Genomic DNA, 23,759 nt, shown 5'->3' with positions numbered 1-23,759 from the left:
GAGGAGACCTGCTCTTTCAGAAGTTACAGCCAAAGCAAGCAATGGTGAGGAAACTGAAGAAAGCTGCCTCTCACCCAGAGCACCTCTCCCTCATCCTCCCCCAGCACCAGTTATTCACGCTGCTGATTGCGTGTTAATACATCTCAACAGCTTAACTCGGGAAGCCTGCAGAGACAGGCAGCACAAGCCACGGATTATCAGGGAGGAAGATTATCCTCCCAGTGCAGGGGACAGTAGAATCCCATTTCCAGCCTCAAAAGCTGCTCAGGCTTCTAGAAACAGCTACATTCATTGAGGCCTACCACAGACCCATCAGAAATACTTGTTCGTGCATTAAGAATACTCTGTCATCTTGTATCCATTCCACTCAACCACCTCCCACATAGCAGGCTTTGGGGCAGACACTGGGCAAACACTCTCCAGCCAGCCCTCATAGTTTGGAAAGGTACACAGAACCATATCTAAAGTCTATCTGGCCACGATTCAGTCCAAGAAAACTAGATGAGCTGGGACAAGATGGGCTTAAGCGCAAAAAGCAGATCCCAAATTTGTCAGTTCTAGTTTACAGTCTGCAATGCTTTTGGACCCAGCTACTCAAGAAGGATGACACCCTCAAAGCAGGTTTGAAACAACTATGCTCAGAACCGCTATACCTAGTTCAAAACTGGGAGATAAACCAAACACAAGGAGTTATGCAGCTGTTTTAAAGCCCTGGACACTGGGATGCTTTGCAGAAAGTGGAAAAGTATCCTGTCTGTTTTACCCTGAGGAAAAAAAGAGGCTCAGAGACAGTCTGAAAAGCAGAGCACAGAACATAAAAACTTTAATTGTATTTTAAATGAAAATTACACAGCTCTATTTCAAGATTCACTCTACCTTTATACAGTCCAGCAGCACAGAACTGGTTAAAAGCATGATAAACCTCACTCAGCCCACACAAAGCTCTTGCAGAAAAGACTAGTATTGATGAAACATAACTGTCAGAAAGAAGTTCTTTCACTGGTATAGCCTGTTTCTCTGAGGAACAGGATCGTTCAATAGACTCTTTTGATACTGTGTTAGCATTAAGACAGCTTGGTTTTGGATCTCAGCTCACTAATTCTTTCTAGCACAGGCAAGTGCTTAGCCAAGTACACCCTGACAGTCATGCTCCCTCAGGATACCTCTGACACCATCCCTATTCCCTCATGGTTCCAGTCACAGCATGGCCACGGCCAAAGCACAGAGCACAGTGAATTCTGAGCACCAAGACCTGCCACCAAATAAGGAGGCAGGTCTTGCAGACACTTCTTTCACCCTCAGTCTTATTCAATGTTTCAGGATCTCCAGCATCTAGACTGCCTTTGGGACTGTGCAACGAACTCAAGCTCCTTTGGTGCAAAGCCTGGCCTGAGCCATGGTGCATTTATTTATTTTTTTTTTGCAAATGAAAGCATCCCCAGTACAAACAAGACTTCAAAGGCAAGCAGCCCCTTATGTACTACTCAAAGGTGAGCAGCCAATTTCAAAGCCCTTGACAGACCTCAAAGGCTACGACTGTTGAGCACAGGAGAGGTAGCTAGCACTTCAATACTGGCACTTCAAACAGCTGCCCTGTGCTGGGCCTGTCTGTCAATAGGGAAGGGTTTCTGAAGAGGCAGCACTGTTTTTCACAGTGCCTACTTGGGAGCAGAAACAGGAGCAGGAAGCTTTACAACTCTATAGCTTTGGTCCTTGTCCTTGAATCCATGGACACTGCCATAATGCTACTTTCTCCTTTCAGAAACTCCTCCATCTGCTCGCTCAAGACATTTGTTAATGTTATGACTCTCTACTAAGATGGAACCTCTGATAAACTACTATATTCCAGAGAAAGGAATCTCTCTGGATCCATGATGGGGGAAATTTTAAACTGTGCAAAATGTCAGGGAGATGCAGAAATTAAAGAAGCATCACTGTAAAGAAGGAATGCCATTGTTAAAACTCCATGGGGTAAGAAATCTTGTATCAGTTGTTATATCACATTAGCTACCTTGACCAACTGTGAATTTTAATACTGTATTTGGGAGAACAAGCAGGTCTGACTTTTATTGCTATTAACTTGGAAATTCTGAATACACCAGCAGTTCATAGTCTTCTACAGTACTATTTTCAATCAGTTTCCTCACAGTAACTAACAACAGTACTGGTCTCCTGGGACACTAGCAAATTTACAAGGCTTACTGGGGTTTCCACAGCTCTAATTCTTATGGTGCTTAATCTGCTTGAGCTTGTTGGAAAGTCATCATCACCAGAGCTATTGAAATCATTACTGACAATGGGACCAAGTCAGTATTTACAACAGCACAGTTTGCACATTTTCAAGCAAATAATCTTAAATGAACACAAGTACCCCTTACATGGGAGAGGTGAGAAACATCCCTGGTAACCTACAAGAGATTGGGCTTTGTGACTATGGCTAGGACTTGGCCTTAGAGGATGAAGATTCAATTTCTAGGTCTGCCTCAGACTTCCTGTGGGAGTTTGGAACCATGTCTGTATAGAAAAAGCATATTCCATTCTCTCCACCCCTTTAGCTTTTTAAGCCTGAAGCTCCTCTGGACTGGGTCTACTTTATCCCATCTGTCCAGCGCTCACCAAAGCAAGGTAGAGAGATGGGATGTTCTTGCAGTCTGTGGTCATACAAATACTAACAACAAGTCACCTTTGCATTGATATTTTTGAATACTGATCACACAGCACAGCTGATTACAACAGTTGAAGGCCCCAGTTGCACTTCCCTTGCACAACACATGAACGTGCTCAGGGCAAGGATAAGCAGCCCTGTGGTGAAAGGAAATAGTAGGAGGGTTTTCTGAATTGCAGTAGCCGCCCTTTGGTGGGTACAGCCTCAGCAAAGCCTAAAGGGATTCAGGCACAAGGACCAGCCCACATCTGGAGCTGGGAACCAGAGCAGCGAGCGTGCCGCAACCCTGCTATGCACATACCAGAGCCCTCAGAAACTGCCAGCTATGCGGAGGCAGGTACACCAGGCACAAACACAAGCCTGAAGTAACTGAAACTGGGCTTGGTGATAGTTAATTATTCAGTCCTTAGCTGGGATCACTAAGCATTAATGTCAGGGCTAAGCACTGTTTGAGTGCCATGTAAACACCACTCCTGGCACCAAACATCAAAACCTTTGAAAAAAGCCAAAGAGTAGCTAGTATATGTTGTTTGCTTTCAAGCTCACAGAGAAAATGGTACCAAGCCTAATCAAGCAACTTCTCCCCAGGACCTGATCAACAGGAAACAAAATACCTACTTCAATTTTCCAGGTCATCAAAATGCTGACCACCACTTTCTCAGCCAGAAATGGAGGTGGTGCCCTGTAGTTACTTTCCACTATATACAGAGGACAGTAAAATAATATACAAGTCATTTTACAGGTGGTTGCAGATCCTTGCTGATGGAAAGTCAGATATTGGCCCAGCCTGGTCTGACTTCCAACCAGCACTTCAATTGTTCTGCCCTCCTGAAACACATGAGGTGATACACCACAGAAAGGCCCAAGCACACAGCTAGTGAAACAGATGGTACACTCTGAAGGAGGTCTCTTTCCACTGTGTCTGAGGATGCCTTTCTCCATCAGTTCCCTCAGCACCACAGTGAACAACAGCTCTGACTAGCAAGGAGCAAAGGTACCACCTGCAACACCTCTGAGCAGCCCTGACCTCTGCCATCTTACTATCCCAGCCAGGTCTTTGGCAAACACTACACGCTTCATAGCCCATGGACAAAAGAGGGGATTCTGTGCACAGCTCGCCCAGCACAGCAGGGCAGCAGTGTAAAACCTGCTTGTGAGCCTCTCCAGCCAGGTTAGCCAAGTCCCACGTGCCCTCTCACAGAACCCAGCTCATCTGAAGGAGCTGAAGAGCAACATTCAAGGCAAGACCACAACAGCTCTGAAAGGCTATCCAGGTAAGCACTGTACGACCATCCACAGGAAGCAAGAACCATTAAAACCCATGAGGCAAAAACCATGAGACCTGGTTTGTGTTATTTATGCTGACTTTACCCCAGGACATCATTATGCTCTCCCTGCCATGGAGATGTCTTCCTGCTGTCTTTCACAGTAACAGCACATGATTTAGGGGTGGCTAGAAGGATGATCTTGCCGGCAATCTTGCCTCAAGACTGGCAAGAAGTATAACAGTGTTTCATGGATACAACTGCAGGTGACAAGACCAAATATGTTGAATTGTTATATGCTTTTATAGCCACTATATTTCAAGAACCAAAGTCAACTGGCCCTGCAGTTCACCAGCAGAAAAACTCTGGCTTAGATATGCTCTGTGAATGTAAGTCACATTTAACACTCATGTTTGGACCAAGGGAGCTAGACAAATCACCCTATATTTTCAGGACAAGGCATATAATTCACAGAGTGAAGAACAGAACAAGAAAATGCTGCGTGTGAAACTGCTAACAAACACAGAATCACCTTGAGCACCACATATCCAAGGATGGAATAGGGGGGGACCACAGCAACCCAAACAGGGAAGCATTCAACCCCTGAGCAATGACACCCATTTGTTCCACTGATACAGACACACCACTGAAATGCAGGTCTGGCTATGGAGAACTCAACCAACCCTTGTCCTGTGATTCAAGGGATACTGTTACAAGCCTGACCAGAGACAGACATGAAATCCCTTCTATCTCTGCACAGCAGGCCCTAAGATGTTGAAGCAATTGGGTGTGTTTAGACTGGGCAGTGCAGAGCCGTGAGAGAGATCCCTAGCTATCAACTGGGGTCAAGCAATATTCATGGATGCTGAAGCAGAACAGGCACAGTAGCAGACATCCAGACCAGGCTTAGAGGCATTCCCTCAGCTGTGCCCCTGGCTGCACTGGTCCCATAGATAATGGGCAGAGCACTCCTCAGACTGCAGTGGAAGAAAACGGGTGAATGGGGTAGAAAAACTCCTCAAAAGCACCATCATTTTGTAGAAGGCCCTTCCAAATCCTGCCAAAAGAAAAGCTTATGCCAGCATCAGACAGGCTGCTCCTTAACTCACCTACACAGTCAGGCTGCTCAGCCCCACATCCAGCTCCCTGGGAACCCTGCAGGCTCTGCTGCTGCAGGATCAAGTTGTTCCCAAAGACTTACAAGAATCCCACTCTGCAAGAAGCCTCAGCTGCACCTGAAGTGATTTAATGAGAGGTGATGATTTTTGATGCATTTACATCAGTGAACCAAACTTGTGTGGTTTTTGGTTCTGTTCCAGTTCAGATTCAGCAATTCTCAGCTGATTCAGTTAAGACTAGCAGTGGTCTGACACTGATTCATGTTGGAAGCCATGATATTTTCAAACAAAAAGAACTCTGTGCTGAAAGCAGGAAGCTACAGTCAGGATAGAAACATTACTCCATTCTCCTGTGTCCAGGACAGCCTGTGGTCCTAGCTGAGCCCTCCAGCTTCTCAGGGGATTAAGAAGCTGGAGAATTTCATTGGAAATGACAAGACACGAGGAGTCTGAAGTTTCCATGGATCTGCTTTCCTCTTAAATCTGTGCAACCTCACTGGTAGGACACGGAATCACACAGAAGTACTTGTTCCTACTGGCTGGCAGTAAGAACAGACCATGTCTCACCAAAGGAAGACAGGAAACCCTGTCCCACTAGGAGCAACTTAGTCAGGGCTCATTTTCAGAACAAATGCTCTCAAGGTTTTGCAGAGCCACCCAGTCCAACCCAGCATTGTAGGGCAGGACCAGGCACTCCAGCTGCACATGTTTGCATGCCACTTGGAGAGGGGAGAGACCACAACATAACAGTTCCCTGCTCAATGACTTCCCGCTGAGGAATTCAGGTTTTAGTCAAAACACTCTTTTAAACAGGTAACTTGAAATATTTCTGGCTTAGAAAAAACAGAAGAGATCAAAGAAACCAGCAGCAAATTCCAAATGTGTTTCTTTGATTCGCTGGCTTCCCGTTTCAGGGAAAGCCTGTAGCAGGTTTTGTAGCAATTTGTTGACATTCACAATCTGATTTGTCTAAGGATACTCGCACACACCATCCCCCACTAAAACAGGCACAGGTACATCAATTAAAAAGAGGTTTATATTTACAAGTGTAGAGCTCAGCAATACAAACAACCCCTGCAGGAACTGTACTTGCTTAAGTACATTACTTCTGTGAGCAGGGTACTACAACAACCAGGATATTTTAACAACTGGGAGATGGGTCAGGCCTGAGTTTTCCTTCTGTCCTGATGGGGTTGCCCTGCAGGGTGATTCAAAGGCACTTAGTGCCCAGTTTTTAACCCCGTGTCTCTACTGGAATCACAAGCACGGTGACCAGATGCACGGCTGGATTTCTGGCAGGGCTAGTAATCCTCTAGAAATTGAACGCAGGCCAATCAACTTATCTGAGGAAATTTTAGCTTCCAACTGCCACACCAAAACATTACAAATCCCAACAGTCAAAAAGCCTTAGACTTAAGTCACAGTACTCTAGGTCTATATTGGTTCAATACAAAAAATAGAGATCTGGAGACCACAGCAAAAGCAGATTCAAGCCATGAATATCAGAAGACACACAAAAAAAGGAAAGTCTAAATGCAGAACTAGTCAGGCAGCAACAAAAATCAGGACTCCCAAAAAACAAAAACTGATTTCAAAAAGCAGTAACAAAACCAAACACTACATCCAATTTGTCAACAAACTTTACTTAGAGCTCCAATCCCTTCCCCCCTTTTTCCTTTTTTTAAACGTCCATGATTATCTATTGGCTCCTTAGTTTAACTTCTGTAGAGATCTCCTGGAGCTCTACAGTAAAAAAATATGCATTAATTACAGCAAGAAATAAGTCCTAGTGGAAGTCACAGAACAAGTTCTCTCTTGTACAGATCCCAAGTAACACACTGCATGTCCTGCACAGCCATCATGCAAAATATCTCTACTTACCCACACTCCCCCTTCCACAGCAATGCACAAACAGGTCTCTGCAGAGCCAGCCTCCCACAGACTGCCCACGGCCAGCCCAGCATTACACGGCTGCTTCACTGAAAGGAGGCAATTTCACAAGCCTTCTCTTCAGCATGACAAACTGCCCGAGGGGTCTGTCCCTAGCCATTGAGACAGCCTGGCAAGCCTCACATGCCCAAAGGGCTCTTTAGGAGAGAGACAAGACACTTCCCACTGCAGGGGAAAAAAAATAAACCACTACAGTTCATGGCAGTTTAAGCAGTGTCACTGAGGTTGCTTGTCCATCTTAAATTGAGTACCTGGTTGCAATAAAACGTTGAGGGACTCAGAGGGCTGTTGAGGGCTGGGTCTTCACCTACATCTGCATATGCAAAGCGCAATATCATCTTCCAGGCATTCATTTAGGGCAAAAGTCCAGCTCCATCCTATGTAATCAAGCAGCTGAGATGACCAACTTGACTGGCCCTTCCATGCTTCCACCTAAACAGTTTCATACAGCTCTTGGAGCAATCTCAAAATGTCCAAGAGACAAAGATGCCTCAAAGACTCCTTCCTGCAGGTCAGAAAAGATCCTTCAGGAGTGATGTGTATGATGGTCAGTGTTAGTCCCAGGAGTTTTTACACACACACCAAATCGCAGACTGCAACGTGTTTCTGTTATTTTAGAAAAACACTGAGGTCAAGCACAAGCACCAAGGACTTTCCTCTAGACAACTTTGAGGAAGCCATGGTTTTTCTCTTGCTTGGCAAGAGAAGAATACTGTGTTCATTGGTATTAAAGAGCCATCTAAGGGAAATTCTGACCTGAACCAGAGTTCTGAGAACAGATGTTATGCTGGGGAAAGACCATTTTTAGGTACAGAGTCATTTACTTCCCCTGAAGTTTTATACACACCCTTCACTTCAAGAGAGAAATTTTTAAGCATTACTGATTGGACACAAATTAATATACTTTTCAGACGTGGATTACAAGCATTTCTTATTTATTAGCAAGTCTTCACAAAAGGGGAGGGATTAAGTTTTCTATTTATGGAGACAGAGAGTTACACCAAGGCTGAGTGATTTGCCTGGGGTTACAGGTGAATCAGTGGTAGGGGCAGAACAAGGTGCCCTGACTCAGAGGCACCTGCTGTCAGCACAAGGCAATGCCACCCAGCTCTTATGATCCCTGAAGCCAGGCTTAAGTCATCCTCCCCTCATGACACCAGCCAATTCCCAGTGAGTGAGTGTCTGTCAGGAATTCTCCAAAACACCAAGAAGAATGATGGATTTTTAAGAACCAATTATACCCAACAGAAGAAAACTCCCAGGAAAGGTAGTCTGAAGCACACAGAGGAAAGGACATCCCAGCCTGTGGAACACAGACCCTATCTAAACAGACACCTCCAAGACATGTTTCACATCTTTCATGACATCCTTCCCTTCCCCACATGCTCACAGAACGCTCCTTTGCAGGGTAAGAGCAATTGCTTACACACAACAGGTATTTCTGTATCCTCAGCTCCCAGTAATGCAGGTTAACAGCTGGTAATATAAAGGAAGAGAGGGCACTGCATTTCTCCTGTCAGTCATCTCTAACAACTCTACACACCACAGTGCGGGAAATCCCAAAAGCTTTCTGATATAGACTGAGTTCATATCACACAGGCAAAAAGAATGCTTCAAAAGAAGGGCACAAGCTTCAGGAAGGATCTGTAGCAAAGCAAAGATCCCAACTAAAAGACAGACCAGTCATGGATCAGTTCCTCTGCATCACTCTACAGTTTTACCAGGTCTCCCAAAGCAGAATTATCACTTCAGATGGAAACTTAGACAACAAAGTTAAAGTATGCTGGCTGCACCACAGAGCACTCACCTTGCTGCCTATATCTTCTCGCTTGTTCCCAGGCTTGCTTCTTCTCAGCTTAATGGAAGGGGAGCGAAGCAGATTTTTGATCCGACTTGTTATCGTAGACCCTTCGACTGACATCATCTCCAGGTGCCACGGAGGTATTCACCCCACACACAGACCGTGCCTGGGGAACGAGCCCAGGTTTGAGGCAGAAACACCGACGTGCTCAGCTTTGCTCCCACACATTCACATATCTCTCAGCGATTCTGCCCGGGAACTCCACTCCTGTTACACTGCAAAGCTATTCACAGAGGCTGGCAGACTTTCCTTTTGCAGATTCCAGAGGATCAAATCTAAACTGAAAGATGCACTGTGAGTCAATATGATATTCACAATAAATTCAATTCTAGCCTCATTCTTTGCAAGAAATATAAATGCAAGAGCTTATAGGGATGGAGGCAGCATTACTATTTTCAGAGGTTTCCACACAAATTATCATCCATTTAGTATTAATTAACACATCCATACCAATTCCCAAATCCAAAATTTAGATTTTGCACTTCAATATCATCTTATGACAAAGACAAAAATTCCATCCCCCCGTGCTTTAGCTCCATGCACATCCATTCCACCTTATGCTTCACAAGCCTGGAAAGCACAAAGCTGTGCTTGACTATTAAACACCGAGTCACAGAAAAACCCCGAGAATACACACGAGGGAGTTCTTAACTCTCACAGATCTATCTCGGTTTTAAGTCCACACAATTACATATAGTGTGTGATAAGAGATATTAAAGCCATTTGATGTTTTCACGTCCCCCCAGCCCTATTTATAAAGTGAATCAAGGAGGCACTTGAGCTGCTGCCAAGGATTACAGACCCCCGGCCAACACCTTCACCTTTCCCGAAGAGCCGGTGGCGGCTGGGGGGAAGAGGGATGCAGTCAGAGCCTGCAGTGAATTATCCTCCCGGCTTCTGTGCAAAATGGGGGCGGGGGGAAGAAAGAGAGAGAGGGAGAAGGGGAGAGAGGAGAGGAGGAGAGAAACGTCCAAGCCAGCACAGCCGGCAGCCTCCTCCCTGCGGCGGCAGCACTGCGGGTGAGGGGCCGCGCCTCCTGCCCCCGCCCCAGCCCGCCCCGCCGCGTTGAACCTCTCCTACCTGGCGCCCAGGAACGGCGATCCCGACGCCCACGGTGCCCCGCAGCGCCTGCCCATGCAGCCGGCCTGCCCCGAGGAGGGGCCGCGGCGCGGGCCGCCCCCGCGGGCGGGGCGGGGGCCGTACCCTGGGCGGCGGCGGCAGGGAGGGGGCGGCAGCGAGGGGCGGCTCCGCGGTGCCAGGTGCGGGCAGGCGCTGGGGCCAGGCCGGGCCCCGCCCGCCGAGCCCGGGAGCGCAGGGGCGCGCGCCCGCCCGTCCCGCCGCGCCCGCCCCGGCCCGGCCGCCCGGCAGCGCTACGGCGGCCCGCGCGGGACAAACCGCGGCGCCGGCGGAGGGAGACGGGCGGCGCTGGCGGAGGGATCACGGTGGGGGCCGTGCCCGGACTGTGTGGGGATCCCGTGCTGTGTGGGGATCCCGTGCCGTGTGGGGATCCCGTGCCGTGTGGGGAACCCGTGTTGGGCTGTGCCTGGGGTGGCCAGCGGCGCTGGTCGAGCTCCGGCGCGCTCTGATGGGGATCCGAGGGCGCTTCTCCCACACGAGAGCCAAGTGAAAGCCGGGAGAAGGTCAAAGGGGCGTTAGAGGGCCGTTCTGCCGTGCCCGCCGCTCCTCAGGGCCCATGGCTGCTCCCTCCGCCCGCACCGTCCCCTGTCCATCTTTTCCCTGTTCGAACCAATTAGTGTAGTGTCTCTGGCAAAATGGAACGCAGGTTGACTTAACATCCAAACTTAATACAGTAGTTCCCAAAAACAACCGAACTACACTTGCCCTGACACCACCAAAAACGGCTAAGCAAATATGGAGCATCCCTTGAACAGTGACACCAGAAATTTGGAAAATTGGCCCATACATAATAAAAGAGGTAGGACAACAACAGACATCATTTAAACCATCTTGGTGTCTCAAATGAGTTGAATTGTTGGTGGAAATCAGTGTGTCTACAATTCACTGTTTGTGGACCCTCAGACTTAAGTTGTTCCTTTTGACCAAAACCATTTACAAATCTCGGGTGCCTCCTACTCCTTCAGAGTGGGTTGGCACACCATGCCAAAGGGTGTTTGCTGTAATTGGGGGTGTCACAATGTCCTGACTTTCCCACACACCTGCCTGGCCATTCCTGGCTTGTCATCACATCCTGCCTGTGCCACTACAGGAGCCTCCTGGGGAATGACAGGGAAGGGGACCGTGAGACTGTCACCCTGCCGCTCTGGGGTGGGAGAGGGGATGGAGGATGCACCTTGTGCCCCCACAGTTTGGGACAGCCAACACTTCACATCTGGTGTGTGGATCTTTTACAGGGGCTACCATGTTCACAGAGGTGGTGTGGAGGCTACTGGCAAAGACAAACCCATAAGCAGCTGAGCTGGGTATTCCTGAATGACCATGGAAGTCCACAACCACACAGTGGCATGGTAGGGACCCATTGCATAGGTTCCCAACTATGATGAAGTCCTGGGGCTCCTTCTCTCAGTTCTTCGAAGTTTTCGTTAGGAGTCTGGCAGCCCACTGGCACATCAAGACACCCATTGAATCAGAAATTTTGACATGTGTGTGCTGGCTCCTAGCAGGTGAGAGCCTAGAAGCAAGTATGTGTCAGGCCATCAAGAGGGTTTTCCCAAGGAAGAGTTCAGAAGCCACTATGTTAATTCCTTGCTTCCCAAGTGGGAAGAGAGACAGCTGCCCTCCCATGCCATGGCAGCTACTAAATTTCAGAAGCCAGCAAGCCTGAGCTGCTGTCAGAGGGCATACATTTAGGATGTAGTTCTCTCTCTCAGTCCGAAGAGGTTGTCCATATCAACGCTGGTCACACCACAGCCCTAATGGAGAGAAAGGAAACCAGCCTTTCCTAGCATGGAAAAGTCCTGCTAGCTCCCTCTTAACATGCCCTACCATTTGCTGCAATTTGTCCTATGTCCTTGGAGTATCTTTCTGGCTCCCTACTGCCTACTGTGGGTGACTTTTCCTGCTCCCTTTCCTGTCTTTGACGATTGTCCTGTCTTCAGTGACTAATTCAAACCCAGACTATTCATAGCAATTGGAGATGATCCTTCCAAAAATACAGGCTGTGAAAATTTGCTGAAGTTCAGGCAGAGATTTACAATGACAAATGATCCATAGGTTAGGGTCTTCCCCATGGTAGCCAGCATACTGCCAGTATCACAGCTCATGACTGGGTAAACCTGCACCACCAGAATTTCAGGAAAAGTTTGTTCACATTCCAGGTGGGATTCTGAGCAGGCACAAGGGCTTGCAGGACTAGGATCTTAACGTTTGTCTAGTCAGAAACCTGCATAAATGGATGAAAACACCCAGAGGCATAATTGGACTTGCTTCTAATCTCTACCAGTAATTTGCAGGAAGTAAATTTAAAATGTCAGTGCCTAACCTTTGATAGCTTTTGTTTTGATACACATGCCAGAGAGAAACCCATGCTTGTTGCTGCGTCAAAATGTCATAAGGTTCTGGGAACTATGGCTTTTTGAAAGATACCAAATTTTGTGGGGTTTACAATAAAATTGCAAGAGTTGTTAACATTGCATTTTTTTTTTAAATAGAAGTAATTGAAGTCCATGGAGCTAAGAGTGTTAGAATCATGGAATCATATGGGTGTCTTAGTTTTCAGCCCAACACATAGTCCGCAACACAAGAGGTGGCACATGAGAAAAGGATTCTTTTAGAAAATGTGAATATTGTCCATTCCTACCAAACCTCTCGTCCTATTGCTCAATAACAGTGTCTTTATGCTAAGGGTGAGGAGAAACTCATGAAGGAAACCGGGCTTGCTGCTGCAGCAAAAATAAAATCCCTCTTCTAGGAAGAATTACACATAGGCTTAGTTTTATCCAGGCTATCAATTTTAGTGAGTGGAACTACTCACAGTGGATATGGAGTTTGAAATGTGCACCAGCCTGTACAGGACTGGGACCTGGCACTGCAGAGGAAAAAAAAAATGTAGTCAATAGTTCTTAAATTTCTGCTGTTCAACACTAAATCATCAGAGTCATCACATTTGGGAGAAACATGCATACATTTGAGAAAGAACTGAGGCGTGTCTTTGAAAACAAGGGACAGCTGAGATGTTTGCTTGGGAGACACTATTTAAACGCAAGTAGAATTGTTCCTCTTTTGTTGGAAGCTGAGCACAGCATAATGTGATTTGTGATTACAATTCTTTGTGTCTGTGAAGTGACTGAAGAGACAGGCTAACTCTGAAACTTCACTGGACTTCTAAATTCACTGAAAAGGAACTGGGACAGGGAACGGATGTTTCTGATTTTCAGACTAAAGCATACCACCTTTCTAGTTATTTTTGAAGCAGCATAAAATGTCACAGTTTTTTCTACTCTTTGTCCTAAAGAGAAAAATCTTGCCAGTGTTTTTTAAAGAAACTTTTTCTATAGTTTCATTAATAAAAACACTTGCTCTTTATTTCCTCGAGCTCAATAATTCAAAAGGGAAACAGGCAGGAAACACCAGTTTCCTCTAGGTATTGCAGTACAAGTCTTACCACACACCTGTTTCATTGTTAGGGGTATCTTATTTTCCAGTTGTAATACCAAATTTATGAAAAGTTAGTATAAAACCCTTGCACTGACTCTACAACCACTGGAGCTTTAGCTGGAGTGAAACCAGAGCAGATGAAGCTGTCCTGTGTGGCTCCTGTTCTTACAGCCCTATCCTCCAAGAAATACCAAACCACTTGAAATGGAGAAACTGCTTTTCATCCAGTGGTAAGATTGGAAGCAATTGGTAAACCTGCTGCTCCATGACAAGCCTCCTGATGTTGCTCTTGCTCATGGCATGAGCAGCAGTCAAGCTGGTAATCTGGTGGCCAGTCATTGTGTCAAAGCTCATTAAGGGTGCTTGTGTGGCTTGTGCTGGGGCAAGTGCTTCACTCTGTGCTTACTCACCCCAGCGCTTGCTGCTGTTTCTTTTGTTGTGCCATTATTGCCTCCTCACTATTGTCACAGATTACCTTTATTTCTGAACAAGGCTTGTGGTTTTACAGTGTGTTCCTGTAGGGCCCATCTCCACAGAGCAGCGCCTTGACTGAGATCAGTTAATGATAACCAAAAGCAGCAGGACTTTTAGCTTCACTCTGGAGTCATGAATTCTTCCTTGACAGAAAGGATAATGTACCATGAATAAATTATGTCATTTATCTTTGACATTTCCAGCATTTGGTCATGAATTATGTGTTCTTGAAGAAGTCTTCTGAGAGATGCCTTAAATTATGAAAGAACAGATGCCTCAACAAATTATATGCCATATTTTTAAGCACTAAGTAATGAAGTATCTGAAAATGTTTTTCTCTGCTGCAGAAATCCTCTGTGCTTTTCTAAGAAACAGCATTTTGCAATAGTTCTGTGATCCTGTAGGGCTCTGTACAAAATGAACATTTTGGAAATTATTTTAAAAAGAAGTTACTTTCCTAGTTAAGAATATGGTGATTAAAAAAAAGAGCACATATAAGAAGACACAAACAACAGGGCAGAAGTGCCATATGAGCCCTCTCAGTGTGATAGTAAACCTTTCCTTGAATTTGTTCTCCTTACAAAGCTCTTCTCACTGTCTGTGGCCAGGCAGGGAGCATGAGATGAGTCTCCAGACAGCCATGCTGATGTGCTGAAGGCAGATGTAGTCCCACAGCTGGATACACTAAGAGCTTTCCAAACTCTCTGTTTGATGGGGCTGCAAGGTGCTCTGTGCCTCTGAAACCCTGATGTGCTGATGTTGCAGCCAAGCCCTTGGGTGGTAGCTTGATCAGCCTGGGGTTTTGCCATTTTAAATTTGTTTTCTTAGTCAGAGAAACCAATGTGAGAAAGGATTTCATTTTGTCAGACACTGATGTGCTGGAGCTGACATGCTCTCTGGTACTAGAGGGAGCTCCAAACTGGAAGCTGTGGCAGCCAGCATGATCAATTGAGGCCAGCTCAGTGACCAGCTGAGTTAGTCAGGGATCAGCATCACATTATGCAGATTCATAGTTCCCACACAGCTTAGAGGATGGGTTGATCACCTTCACATATGCCTGCAGAAATAGTGGGTACAGACATTTTGCTCCACACTCTCACTGCTATGTTCCTGAGCAGCTTTCAGGCTAAGTGAAGAGCAGAGAACACATTTTTCCCGCAAGCATTAAATTCTGTGGAAGAAGAGCATTTGTTCTTCTGTAAGAGCTGCCCACCCTCCAACCTCCAAAGGACCATAGTGCTGCTTTCCAGTTAGGATAATGACTGTCATTTCAACTTCACAGGATGTTGATTCAGCAGGGTCATTATGCCTTTTTCCTCCTGCTGACTTCTTGTTAGAGCAGTGAGCAGCAGGCACTCAGAGGGTGGAGGAAAGATAAATAGCTTTGGTCTAGTCCAGAATAAAAATAAATGCATGATAAACTAGACAGGTAGAGGGTAAGAGAAGAAAAGCAGCTACCAGGCAGTATACAGAGTGCATTTCATGTTTAACTTTCCTCCATCTTTGAAAATGATGGGAACTTAATAATAATTTCATTATTAACCCCTTAATCAGATATGAATTTGCCCTGGCAAAAGTCACCCAAGAATTCTTTTCTGGACACATGGAGGCCTCCAAAGCTCAGCGTACGGTGTGTCAGGTGATGAAACCCAAACAGAGTTAGTTGCTTTTGTTGACTTATTTTCTGGCAGTGAGCTTTGTCCCTTCCTCTCTCTCATTTATTGCCACAGCTACAAGGGATAAGCAGAACGATTTTCTGGAAATTGTTTCCAACCATAGCTTAGGTCTTTTTATCAGGCTCCTGATACCTGACCTGAAATGTTTAAAAACCACACAGCAGTTACACAGGATCTTTTCTTCATGTGTTCCCATAGAAAAGTCATGTAGACATGGTTCATAATGCATCCAGGGAGAATATGCTTATATCATAGATCCCAGCTGTGCTTTAAAAAAAGAAGAATATACATGCATGAATGCCATTCAGCTGGTTACCAGGAAATTGTGCTGATAAAGAGAAACCATGGGGAGTACAAACAAAATGTGTAGTATAGAAAGTTCAGCTGAAGATAGAAAGTTACTGCTTAGAAAAGTCTTGTATCCACTAAGGACTGATACTTTCTGTAATAAGACCAAATGTGTAGAGATGTACTTAGAAATCCCAGGCACAGTTACACTCACTTTTTTCTGAATTAAAAGAATGTGCCCTAAACCAAAGGAAAAAATTACAAATCCATTTCAAATTTGACTCTGCTGTTATAGCAGATAAACTAGTCTCCTTATATCTCACTCCTGTATTTCAAGGGATCAATAAAACCCATGCCCTCAATTAAAACTATTTTTAACATAATTAGCAAAGTGCTCACAAGTGTCCATTCAGCTGTCAAAGCAAGGCCGTGTTCTGACTCACCTGGTGCCCAGGTGCATCCGGTGTGCAGTGAGGTGTGCTTCCAAACCTGCTGTGATGTGGCAGATGTGACTGATTACAAAAATTCTCTGCTGGCTGACTGAAGCCTGGAGGAATGGCTGCAGGACTTCCCACAGCCACCTTGGGCAGCACATGTGGAGAAGGATCCTCAGGAGAGCCTCCCCAGCACCTGAGTGCTGCAGGGGTGGAGAAGCCTGGCAGGGCACTGCAGAGGCTGGTGGCTCCCTAAAAGCGAGGCCACAGCCCCCACTTCTTCTGTTCCAGACTCACCACCAGTACAACACTAGTTGTTTGAACAGCTATCCCCACTAGCTGCGGCCTAGCCCACACATTTGTGCATTTGCCAGCTTGTGGAGGGAGATAAATGATGTTACAACCCTATTGGATTTCCACCAGAAGCAGGACCTGTCTTTGTTGTCCATTTTTCAGTGGCAGGGGATGAGAATGCTATGCGGTAGCTGCTGAATGTGAACATGTTGTGCTTTCTGCTGGCTGCGTGGATGTTACAAGGGAGGATAAACATCAAGTACTGAGGCAAAACTCAGACACTGCCTGAGGCTGGTGAACTCGCCAACATTGGCTTTGGTTGGTCAGACAAGCCATGATGTGGTATCCAGGATAATCCACAGGGGTCCTTTCGAGCTTAGATCTAACAGAGTCCCATTTACACACAGGACCAAATGGTTTGACAGTCTCAAAATCCCTCAGTGGGAATGCAGTGTTGCATGAACTCTGCCACTTTTAGAGTGTAGTTATCTGGGACCTTAGATGTGGGTAAAATAGCACCATGCAGATAGGAGAAGGCTGTCTCCCATTGACTGGTCAGGTGCCATGGCTGGCAGGCGCACAGAGATTGGATGCTGGATACTCCTGCTTGCAAGGGGAGTCCAGAGCTGAAAACCACATGATAGGAAAGCATTTGACTGAGCTTGTATTTAAATAAGGGATGCTAAATCCTTGTTCCCTTTTGTAGGAGTTATTTGTGTTCCACTGTTCTCCCTAATTACTGCTCTCTGGAAATACACACCACAGGATGAAATTACCATTGAACTCTGTGAGCAGTGATAAAGACCTCCCTTAGAGCTATCACTTTATATCTTTCCCAGTTTTGGACCCATAAACCTTTTGCAGTGAGTGGTGCTGCAGACATCTACACACTTCATCTTGTTGGCAGTGGGCTTAAGATATTTGTGAAAGGTAGTCAAGAAGAGCTACTTTCCACCTATGTCTTAAAAGTACTTGCAAGGGCTTGCTGAGCAGAGGCTGAAAGCTGCTGCTTGACTGCTTGAACATCATCCAGAGGCCTGTTCACTGTAGAAAGGTTGGGTTGGGCTATGTTACATTGGGCCAGGTTAGGTTAGAGAGAGCTCCTTACTGTTACAGGCACAGAAAGGAATCACAAGATAGCTTTTCCAGCATGTGTCTAAACAACAGATTGTCCTTCACTTGTCCTCCCTCTGGCAGCGTAAGCAAGAGCATACAAACTAACAGTCTTCACTCCCAGGCTGTTCTGCAATGGAAAGCCCAGAGCTGTTATTTTCCAGGTTCTGCCCTCACAGAAGAGGCCTTGCAGCTTTCTATGGGGCTAAAAATCAGACAGGAACAATGCCACTGCATCACTTGGCTGATGTCTCCTTGAATGTTCTTATTTGTTTAGGCCAGCTCTGCACAGACTGCATGGATAGCACTCGGCACAGAGGCTGGCCCTGGCCCAGGGGCCTGAAAGGAGATGGCTTGCAAACCCCTCTGCTGAGCTGGTGTCCCCAGTGGCCTGCTGTCTAACCTACCCCCACTCCCCAAGGGTATGTAGGTCACTGTTCACATTGTTTTCCTCTGAGCCTCAACTGCTCCTGTTTTGCTACTTTGTTTGCAATTAGCCCGTACTTTTGTAATTGACCTAAATAAGCCTGTTTGTTTCATTTTCCTCCATCCCATGCCTTATGTTTCCAGAGAGCTGTAATTAATAGGAACAATGCAGCATGAATATCTTCTGCAAGCCCAAAGCGGACAGTGTCCTGGCTGGAGTTAGTCCTGCTCTCGGTGCTCCACAGCAAGCTGGCAATATAAACCAGAACTCAGGAAGCTTTGGGTTTTGCCCTGAGAAAAAGAAAGTTCTTGACTGTACTCCACAGATGCCTTTTATTATCACTACTGTTAGCAAAATTAAGCTAACTAGAGCAAGGTTGTAAGTGAGCAGGCAAATACGGAAGTCCCTCTGATAGCAAGTGATGTCAAAGTGTTATATTGCAAGCCATGAAACCCACCCATTTGTATCAGTTTTCACAGCTGCTCACTTTGCCTCCCACAGTCACACTTAGCACAGTGATGATGTTCTGAATTTCCTCTCAAGTCACAACCCTGCCCTTCCCATGAGGTCTGAAGTGTGAATGCTGGAAAATCAAATGCAACAGAGCATGGAAGCTACCCCACTCAATCTCTCATGCTGTTGGGCAATACTCAGCTGGACGGGTTTCAGGCACTACTTTTTGCCTCAGTTTTCCCATCTGTTCCCATGAACTCCTGCTTGGAAGGGAACACCTCACGAACGTTTCCTTTATTTGCACTACTTTTTTTTCCTTTCACATCCTTAAAAGACAAAAGTAAACAACAAAACAAAACCTCGCAAGAGAGCTTTTCCCAAAACTTCCTGTTGTGTTCCAGAGCTTCCCACAGAGATGTTCTGCTGCTTCCCACTGGCGTGTCCATCTCTGTGTTCCCATCCTGCCGGCAGGGCTGTGTCAGGGCCCATATGTCAGGTTGGCACAGAGGTCAGTACCAAGGCCCACAGGGATTGCCACAGAGCCTGCAGAAAAGGGCTTAGCACTGTGGCATCCCTGAACACCAAGCTCCATCCTCTCCCCTCAGAGATGCTGGAGGAAGGCACAGGGAATGAAATGCAAACTACATGTCATGCTGTTTGGAAACCAAATACCAGAAATGCTGGCACTGCATCTATTTGTAGTTTTCCTGACATGTTGCCAGTATCCTACCTAGGAGTATGCAGTCAGTGTCAGCCCCTTTGCTCAGAATTGCTTCTCTAGAAAGACTCTGCGAGGACTTCAGTCGGTGTCAGAGGGAAAGCACAACCCGGTCCCAGAGCAGACTCTGTCCAGCAAGCAGGGAGACATGGAGATAGGCACAACAAGAGCTGTGACAATTGGTTGTGGAACTGGGGTTTTCCAATAAGCCTAAATTTTGTGCCCAACTCTAACTTAATTTCCTTGGGACCTAGAGCAACATATTACCATAAACCCCTTTTAAAATCGCCTCCATTTAACCTCTTTCTCCTTGACACAGACTTTGAGATCCAGGTTTCCCCCTTTCTCTGTAATATACCCTGGCTTGCAAAATTCACCATGCAGAATGAAATCTGAACTTTCCACTCCCCATGGCAACCATAATTCAATTAAACAAGACAAACCTTGGACAGCAGTTGATCCTTGGACAGGACGTGGTATACTGAATACGATACCAGCAGGAGGAGAGTGAAACACAAAACTCGTGAAACAATCCTGTTAAAAGAGAGTTGGCAAGTGGGTGCCCTTCGGGACAAGGACACACACAAACACACACTCTTGCCTTTCTTTAGTCCAGCACACTTTACATAGATGACAAAAATAGGAAGGACTGGGATTAATGGCAACTTTTGTGTGCAAGTCTATCTGAAGAGCACTCAAGTGCACATTTAACTTGTATTGACAGATGCATTTGTTCCCATTGCTAAGGTGCAAATACAGGTCTGACTAGGGATGCTTTCCTTAAGCAGTGCCAATGTGAGCAGAAAACAAATGTCAAATACAAGAAAACTGCACACAGCCCATTAGTCATCTGGCTGGATGACTGACTGAGAGGGAAATATGAAAGTATAGCCAGATCACACTCTCACGGTGGTGAAAAAAGGAAAACATGGTGACTAAATACCAAAGTCACAGCAAACCCAAACATTATTCTCAGAATGACTAGAATTAGGAATGCTAGAAGGCTGGTAGCAACAGCCTAGAAATGTTGGCCAGGAAGAAGCACTTTCTCCATCCCTTGAGGTTTTTAAGTCCTGTAGGAAGAAAGACCTGACCAGCCTGATTTGATCTCATGGCTGCCCGTACCCTGGACAGGAGGCTGGATTACAGATCTCCAGAGGGCCTCTCCTGTGTGAATTTTCCTATGATCCTATGAGTGCCTATGATTCAGCATACAGAGAAGGCAACTACTGACATTGCCATGACAACAAACTGGGTTTCTGCTGGTGTTGCAGCTTCCTGCAAAGAGAAGAGCGCACGCTTCCTTGAGAGAAATGTTCACAAACCCCTCAGGATATATAGCACTATATTCTTTGGAGCTTTGCTTTCAATCTAATGAAAGAATTAATAGGTTATCAGCTTGTTGCACAGTTCATTTCTGCTTCTGTTTCAATTTTCTTTTTTTTCTAAGATAGTGAAGAGAAAATTACATGCAATCTTGCAAAAAGAAGATAATTACATCCTCCCCCTTGGGGTGACAACCAAAATGGCTTCAGCAGATACTCCCAGTGCCCGTGGGAGGCAGACAGTCAGCAGCCAGGGCCAGCTGCATGTGGCTCAGCACAGCCAGCCCAGTGCTGTAAAGCGTATTCCTTCACCATTTGCCCTGTGGTCTTCCTAAATAGAAGCACATGAAGTGAAACGCTTCCCATGTTTTGTTCAAATACAGCAAATGAAATCTCAGCTGTGGTACCCAGGAGTTGAAAGCTGGGAGTTGGGCAGATTCAAGGCAGTGGTGCTGCTGTGGCCGGTCACACACCCGGGAGTGGTAGCAGGGCTGTGGGACTCTGCTACCGCAGCTTCTGTCTGTGGGGGAGCTTGGAGACACGAGAGCGCTGGGGCCTGAGGAGCCGCAGCTGCAGCAGCAGCAGCTCTGTGTCCAGCCACACAAGGGCCCTGCTCTCCGCCACGTCCACCTCGCACCCGGGTGCAGGCAGCACAGAGCACCTTCAGAGGCAGGGGGCTGCTTGGTCTCCTGCATGCTTCTGCCTCTCAGCCACAGTCAAGGATCCAGCCCCCTGGGACTCACCTTCAGCCAGGAATAACTTCTGACTTGAGGCAATTTTAGTAGGTCACCAACGCTGCTGGCTTTTTCCTTTGGCAGTTATGCTTTCCTTCCTCACCCTATGAAAATCAACTTTTCTTTCAAACATGAATGTGCCCCTTGTAAGCTGATCTGCAATATAATTATTTTCTCCCTTGCTCAGCAAACTTTGAAAAACTGGACATTTTCCCCATCAAAGCCAGACAATGAGGCCTTGTCTAGGCTGGAGCACAGTAGTAACAATTCCCACTGTGGCTGCCATCAGTTCAGTTCGCCTGGTGGGAGCCATTTATTAACATTTTTTTCCTGAAGACTAAGCCTCCCAGTTCAAGTTGATTGCCCCACTTGTCAGAGACACAAAACATTTGTGGGGCAGGATTTTTTTGCCATTCAAAAGCTAAGGAAGCAATTCAAAGCTTTGCAAAAGCAGTCATGAGCTGCAGGTCTTGAGCCATTTTTAAAAACCGAGTAGCCATTGTAATCTAGGATTACAATGCAGACACTACTCGTAGAACTGCAGACATTACTCCTAGAACTAGAGCTGATCAAATCACGTTTTACTCTAGCTACATAATGTTTTATAGTAACATCCAGGTTCAGCACATCTCTGAAATAAGGCACAACATTAGCTCACACCTTTTCAAAGCTCAGCACTGCCTGTGCCTCAGCCTTAGGCTGGGACAGACAGCTTCTTATCAAGAGCTGTGCCCCCATGGGGGGCCACGGGGACCAAGGGCTCGTGGCTGAGGACAGCGCAGCTTCACCCGTGCCAAGCAACAGCTCCTGCAGGAAGAGGCACCTTTAGCTGCTGTTTACACAAACAGCTCCAGCCTTCATTGGACACCAGAAGAAACCAGACACCTTGTCTCCACTGAGGTTTTTCCTTAAGGAGAAAAGAAACTCAGCAAGGAATTCCAGGATCCCTTAAAAAATTTCTATTTTTCAAAAATTCAAGAATTGCTGTTTTAGGACACCTTAGGCTGGAACGTGTTTTGTGAATAAAAGAGTACAGCCAGCAAGCCCTCAGCCATGCAGAGGGCAGAGCCAGCCAGAGGGAAGCAGAAGAGAGCAGAGGGATTGACACTGCTGCTCCTCAGAAGAGAAAACCCAGCACATGCTGTGCTTAGCAGCTGACTTGGTGCCAGAAGGCGAATGTAGCCACAGGCCTGGGCTTTGAGGTGCTGGTGTGTGTGTCATGATGGGCCAGGGAGCAGGGCGGGAAGCAGCAGGGTCTAAGCTCCTTTTTCTTACACAGAGGATGGGGCTCAGAGATCCAGCCCCAGGCAGGCAGAAGGACTGGTGGAAGAAGAGGAGAAAGAGGAGCACCTGCCCCTCAGGCCAAGAGCAGGTGCTCCTCTCTCTCATGCAGCTGCTGCAAGAGGGTCTGGCACAGAGGGCACTGTGAAGGCAGCAAGGGATGGGTGGTGCAAGAGCTGGCAGCAGCTTCCCCAGTTGCTTTTGCCATACTACTGAGTCAGCTCCAGTGCAGACCCACCCTTCTCCTCTCACTGCTGCAGGAAATCCTGGCCAGGCACTGGAACGGAGGCTACAGTGGCACGTGCTGCGGCAACAGCCTTCAGCAGACAGTGGTGCACTGTCCTAAAAACACCTGTAAAGCTCTTATTGTCCTGCTAATGGGCTTCTTTTTAAACAGAACAGTCAAGCTGCTGCCACAAATCAAACAAGTCCTGATCATACTTTCACTCTGCAGAAGGTCCAGAGGGGGGGTGGGGTCATCAGTCATCCCATCCTCATGGGTGGAAAACACACTGTGCTGTTCCATAAACCAGCAAGCTTGTGTCATGCACTCATCCTCCCTTTAGGTTTTTTATGTAGATTTGGTCCAGCACAATTTAAAAAACAAACTCTGGCCTCTTTTTTTGAAGATGATTGGTATTAACACTGGGGTTATGTTACATTTTTTGTCTAAGAATAATCACAGATCACTGGATCCCGAAGTCCAGGGGTCAAAAGTCTATTTTCCAGATCCAGTGGCACCTCAGAAGCATGAAGAGTTTTATATCCTTGCAGTGCTCAGTAGCCTCAGCTCCAAACTGGAGCCCATTGCTCATGTAAGCTCTGCAGACCCACATGAGCCTACAGACCAGAAACTTTGTGCCCTGAAGAAGCCAGGGAAGAGCTGTGCACCCGCACGTCTTGCTGCTCTGTTGGGGGCAGCCACAGCCCTGCCCCAGCAGGCCTGGGGTTTGGCCAGAGGGACAGACCAGGAAGAGCTGGGCAGGCTGTTTCATACAGCTGTTGCCTAAGGAGTTAATCGGTGCTGAAAGCCGCTAAAAATGGCATGCAGCTTATGTCTGTGTATCTTTTTTTAGCTGCTATTTAATTGCCTGGTTTCAGCCCACGA

The 23,759-nt window shown here is 46.6% G+C and overlaps 1 protein-coding gene and 1 long non-coding RNA gene across 28 annotated transcripts in view; one reads left to right on the top strand and one right to left on the bottom strand.

Annotated features, from left to right (window-relative positions):
- Positions 1 to 10,172, bottom strand: part of MAPKBP1 (mitogen-activated protein kinase binding protein 1) — a 101,305-nt gene extending 91,133 nt beyond the window's left edge. For 11 of the 26 annotated variants that reach the window (XM_023928183.2, XM_086894252.1, XM_086894236.1 and 8 more), the window contains exons 1-2: positions 9,940 to 10,063; positions 8,806 to 9,139 (exon numbers count right to left, since the gene is read on the bottom strand). In XM_023928183.2, coding sequence (XP_023783951.1) covers positions 8,806 to 8,922 — 117 coding nt within the window. In that variant the 5' untranslated portion in view covers positions 8,923 to 9,139; positions 9,940 to 10,063. Of the gene's footprint in view, positions 1 to 8,805; positions 9,140 to 9,680 lie in introns of all 26 variants that reach the window. The other 15 variants (XM_086894253.1, XM_086894237.1, XM_086894242.1 and 12 more) reach the window with 7 other exon arrangements.
- Positions 10,173 to 10,225: 53 nt separating this feature from the next.
- Positions 10,226 to 18,135, top strand: LOC111930222 (uncharacterized). 2 transcript variants are annotated; one of them, XR_002865077.2, is made up of 3 exons: positions 10,267 to 10,795; positions 11,232 to 11,501; positions 17,991 to 18,135. It is a non-coding gene; the product is annotated as an uncharacterized LOC111930222 (long non-coding RNA). The 2 variants fall into 2 exon arrangements; XR_002865076.2 differs by lacking the exon at positions 17,991 to 18,135 and having other exon boundaries at positions 10,226 to 10,795; positions 11,232 to 12,470.
- Positions 18,136 to 23,759: the final 5,624 nt, after the last annotated feature.

The sequence above is a fragment of the Cyanistes caeruleus genome, chromosome 6, assembly GCF_971803275.1.
Source record: "Cyanistes caeruleus chromosome 6, bCyaCae1.hap1.1, whole genome shotgun sequence".
Lineage (NCBI taxonomy): Eukaryota > Metazoa > Chordata > Aves > Passeriformes > Paridae > Cyanistes > Cyanistes caeruleus.
Note: the sequence above shows the minus strand (reverse complement) of the source record. Positions and strands in the feature narration are given on the sequence as shown.